Source organism: Hippoglossus stenolepis, chromosome 10, assembly GCF_022539355.2.
Source record: "Hippoglossus stenolepis isolate QCI-W04-F060 chromosome 10, HSTE1.2, whole genome shotgun sequence".
Lineage (NCBI taxonomy): Eukaryota > Metazoa > Chordata > Actinopteri > Pleuronectiformes > Pleuronectidae > Hippoglossus > Hippoglossus stenolepis.
The window spans coordinates 1,350,286-1,355,285 of record NC_061492.1 but is presented as its reverse complement, the minus strand read 5'-3'; the positions used below and the strand labels follow the sequence as shown (position 1 = coordinate 1,355,285).

At 44.2% G+C, this 5,000-nt stretch overlaps 1 protein-coding gene across 1 annotated transcript in view; it reads left to right on the top strand.

Annotated features, from left to right (window-relative positions):
* LOC118116636 overlaps nt 1-2,601 on the top strand; it is a 14,599-nt gene extending 11,998 nt beyond the window's left edge. Inside the window, exons 10-11 of the mRNA XM_047341677.1 lie at nt 1,036-1,353; nt 2,240-2,601. Coding sequence (XP_047197633.1) covers nt 1,036-1,353; nt 2,240-2,586 — 665 coding nt within the window. The 3' untranslated portion in view covers nt 2,587-2,601. The remainder of the gene's footprint in view (nt 1-1,035; nt 1,354-2,239) is intronic.
* The last annotated feature ends 2,399 nt before the right edge of the window (nt 2,602-5,000 follow it).

Genomic DNA, 5,000 nt, shown 5'->3' with positions numbered 1-5,000 from the left:
AATATCTATCTCGGCCAATCACGGGGAACCGGTTGTAACATGCGGCCTCGTGATTGGCACAGCAGCGAGGGGGGGGCGGGTCCTCCTGTTTGTGTACAGGAGGCGTGGAGGGACAGGTCCAGGCTCGTCTCGTGCTGTGAGACGAGCCACCATTTATCCATTCGCTACTAATGTTGGATTTATGTTAATGTGTATTTAAAGACATTTAAATAAAAATTGGTTGGGGAAAAAAATTAAATAAAAAAAAATTGTCTAATCAACCAAAAATGTCGCGACCCCCTGCAGTACCTCCGTGGACCCCTAGGGGTCGCTGACCCTGTTGAAGACCTCTGCTCATGTGTCGTAGAGTGGCCAGTGTGAGTCCATCAGCAACAACACGTTATTCCACCGAGTCACCGGCGGTTTCTCACTTGTCTGATGTTCATGGAGCCGAGGGTTTGATTCTCCTTTACTGAGACTTCACAGTAAAATAAGAACTGAACAATGTGGACTTGAACCAGGAGACATGTTGTTTATGTTCCACATCAAGTCAAAGCTCAATCAAAACAACCACCACTTCCGCTGGTGACCCTTCACAATAAAGGTCCCATACAGACACGCTGCTTATGATGACAGGAAACACAAATTCAGTGACCAAACTTTCACAAAAAAATAAATCTTTCTTTACGTCTAAATTTCCAGATCCTAAATTCTTCTCATCACAAAGAATGTTCAGATTTTGCTGAATCTCAAGGTCAATTTTCTAAATGAACATTTCTGTGATCAACACACAACTTTGTCCATATTGTTGGTTTGACAGTAAATGTACGTTACTACATTCGAATGCCTCGTGTGGCAGGAGGTTGTTCTTGTGAAAGCAGCTCAGATAAAACTACTGCATGTTAACTGTCAACAGCCAAACAGACAGACAGTTCCATCAGGATATTTACATTCACAATCCGTCTGAGAGCAAATGCTCTAATTGCTCTTTTAAAGAAGCTTCTATTCACCACAGTTGATCCTGAACTGGTTGTTTTTTTACCCGGTGTCTCACAGATGTTGAGGTCTCCTGCGTTTTAGCGGAGAGCTGCATCTTACCCTGCAGTTTCCAGCCTGGTACAGACCCAGTCATCCACTGGATGCAGGAGGCAGGAGAGACTCGTGTCCACTCCTACTACAGAGCCAGAGACCAGTTTGATCACCAGAGCGAGCGCTTCAGAGGCCGGACATCGCTGTTCACAGAGCAGATCTCCAGAGGAAACGCCTCGATGAGGCTGACGGGGCTGCAGCTCCAGGACCAGGGCAGATACCAGTGCTACACCAGCATCATCAATGGAGACAAGGAGGATTCATTTATCAACCTGAGAGCAGATGGTAAAGAAACTCAGTGAAAACAGAACACAAATACTAGAAATGATATTTGTCTCTGATATAATTATAAAACAGATGAGGCTGGAGATGCACTTGCTGTTTAGTGTTCACATGACCAGATGCTTCATGAGCGTAGCTGCACATTCTGGCTGTGTACTCTCAGCAGTGCCCTCTAGAGTATTTCACTAGATGGCACGACACAGAACTCAGATCAGATACAACTTCTGGATCTGCATTCTGGCAACACTGACATGTGACATGTTGAATATTAATCACAATATGTCAAATGAATGAAGAGCTCCAGACACGAGGAGGTAGAACTGCAGCAGGAAGACAGACACGCTGCAATGAGTCAGATAGAATTTCCGATTTTGATTGTTTCACTTTTGATTTCTTGGTTTATTCAAGGAGGTGAGAAGCCTGGTGGTGCTTTTTGTGACCTTTGACCCCACAGTGAAATGTTTGAGTGTCTGCACTGAAACAGACACTTGAACTTTCGTTTCAGGACAAATGTCAAAATGAAAGCAGGTAAACTCAGAGTATGTTTTTAAATTCCACTTGAACATACTTTGAAATGTGTTACAGTGTAAACGCATGGTGTGTGTTGAGCTCTCAGACGCAGCTCACTGGCTTCCAGCTGATAAGATTTCATTCCCAGGAAGCCTGACATTCATGCAAGGTCGTTTGAACAAGGTCATGGAGTAGATTGAGTGCACGTGCACAAACAGACCTGGTTTCACAGCTGTGCCTCCTGCAAAATAAAATAAAACACTTCATAAAACCTTGTGACGACTTCAGAGAAAGTTGTGATTTTCTCTGGTGTTCATCACACGACTTCTTCTAAATTCACGTGCATCTTTCCTCAAAGTGAATCTCTGTTGTCTTGCAGCTCCGGTGCGTCACGTGGACATTGAGCAGGTGGAGAACAGCTTCACCTGCCGCTCAGAGGGGATCTACCCCGAGCCGCAGCTCACCTGGTCCACCAGGCCTCCGTCCACCGTGACCCTTCAGATCCAAACCTCAGTGAAGGAGACGGAGCAGCAGCTCTATGAGATCAACAGCACACTGACACTGTCAGACAGAGACACTGTTCTGATCTGCAGCCTCAGCACTCGCAGTGGCAGGAGGAGCGCGGTGTGGTATCAACCCAGTACGTTTAATCTGCTCTATGGAACTGAACCTTTGCTTGTTTCACCGTACTGCTGCATATTTATATCTGCTCCTACAGATAACTGACATCTGATGATAGAAAATGTTCAGAAAGTCTCATCAGAGCCTGAAACCACATTCTGAGAACGATGATATTATTTGATCCCTTTTCTTCTCAGCTCCCGTCCATGTGTCACCGGTGAACAACAACAATCCACTGCACTGCTCCAAACACCAAACCCCGACACACCTGGTGTGGAAGTTCAACCACAGTCAGATCATTGTGGACCAGACCGGGTCGACGGCCCCCAGGGTCTCAGAGCAGTGGAGGCAGCAGGTGGAGGATGTGTCAGCGCCAGGCAGCCTCACGCTGCACCACTTATCTTCAGATCACCAGGGAACGTTCACCTGTGAACTCAGTAGTGAAGAGGAGACGCATTTCATCAACAGCTACGTGACGATAGAGGAAGGTAAGATCCCATGAGACGAGAACTGATTGATGAAATCCTCAGAGCGACTGTCAGACCTTAGGCTAGTGCAGTGAGCCCTGGGTTCCTCCTGGTGGAGCAGATCCCCCAGGGCTCCGTCCTCCAGCTCATCAGGAGCATCATGTCCACATGTTGTCAGGAGAACATACAGGAACGAGGAGGCCACACACACACACACTACACTTTACACTGAAGACACATCACTGCACTTTGTTGATGCTACAGTTCTACTCTCTGAATTACAGGTTGTTCAGGTTCAGTTGCACTAATTGTGGTCGTAGTACTCGTTGGGTGTGTAATACGAGCTGGAGCAGGATTCTTCTACTTTGATAGACTAAAGGTAAATATTAATATTTACAATAATTCTGCTGTTCATTTATTATGTGTTGTTTCTTCTAATGATTATTTATTTTGAACTCAGAGAAAAAGAACAAACACGAAATGGACAATCAACAATCAGATGCTACAGATGAAACCTTCACTGTAAGTTTACTGTATATTCTGTACTGAGAGTTACAATATTCTGCTCTAAAGAATAACCCTGTTGTCATGGAGATGCTGTAAACTACTTTATTCTTGTCACGTTGCTCTAACAGCTTCATCTCAGCTGCATCAGCAGACACATCCTAAAGCATCAGTTTCTGAGAGTTCGTTCAAAACCATATCGATATTAGAGTGAAAGAAAATCTGATACCGATATATCGGCCAATAAATTTATGAAAAGATTTGACAATGATTGAAAATGTCCTGATGTTTGATAGTTTCACATCTTCTGCAGTTTGTGTTTATGACTAATGAAGAATAAAAATCCAGGAGATTAAGATTTCAGCAGCTCTGAATTTTCTTAATTTTGTTTACAGGTCAGACAATGAAGAAAATTGTGTTGGGCCATGGTTTTGTGTGAAACCACACTTCGGCCTACACAAAGACCAACAACTATCTCAGGATGAAGAAGAGGAGTCGAACACGTAGAAGATGAAGACGTCAACTTGGAAAGACGAGGAGGTCACAGAGCTTTAGGTGATGAGGCCGACGTCGGTTTCCATGTGAACGAGTCCGACCCGGACAATATCCTGCTGCCTTCTTCTTCTGTGAAAGACCAAACGGCTTCAGTCACTGAACCATCAAACCCATTTGAATCCAGCTGCTGGTTTGAGGTGGAGACATAGTGCTGCTTTAGTCTGACACGTTCAGCAGACTCACACAACCTGAACCAGGTTAAAGCTGAATTCCTGTTTCTGCACTGGAAAGAATGTACACATTAGTATTTTATATTTGGCACTGTTTTGTATTTGTACATATTTTTATGAAACTTTACTTCGACTGTTATGGCACATTTAATGTTTTATTAAAATGTATTTATGTAAATCTGTGTGGTATCTTTCTGTATTTGACACATTTAGGATTTTACTCATCGGGATGAAAAGCTTAAATACAGAACAGAGGAGGACTGCTCATGACTTTGGTGAACTTCTATCTTGTCCTCTAGCGCCACCTGCAGTTCCAAGCTTCCATTTATCCACTGAAATCTCTAAATGAATCTACACACGTCTTCTCCTCTGGCTCCACCGTGTGGTCACTGATGGTTCCAACACTTCCTGAGATCTTGTGTTGTTCCTCCATGATCATGAACTTCACCCTCAGTGGAAACACTTGTTTCCTTCAGGAGACAGAATCACTCTTTTCTTTTATCCTCTCTTCCTGGATCATGTCCTCCTTTACTTCCAGCCCTCGTCCTCTTACAGTGATCATTGGTTCATCTCAACAAACACAGAGAACACGTGACTCTCACTGATCAGTGCAATCAGCTGGTTTTACTCACGGTTCGTCACGTGTCACCGATGTTTCTTCTTTTCTCCGACACTTTTCTTTTCGTCACATTTTCTTTGGACAAAATAAAGTCACATGGATGTTCACAGTGTTTGTGTCTCCTCCTCTGTCGCTCCATCCCTCCATCATCTCTCCCAGCTGTCATCACTTCCTCATCACGTGCTGATGACATCATCACGTTTC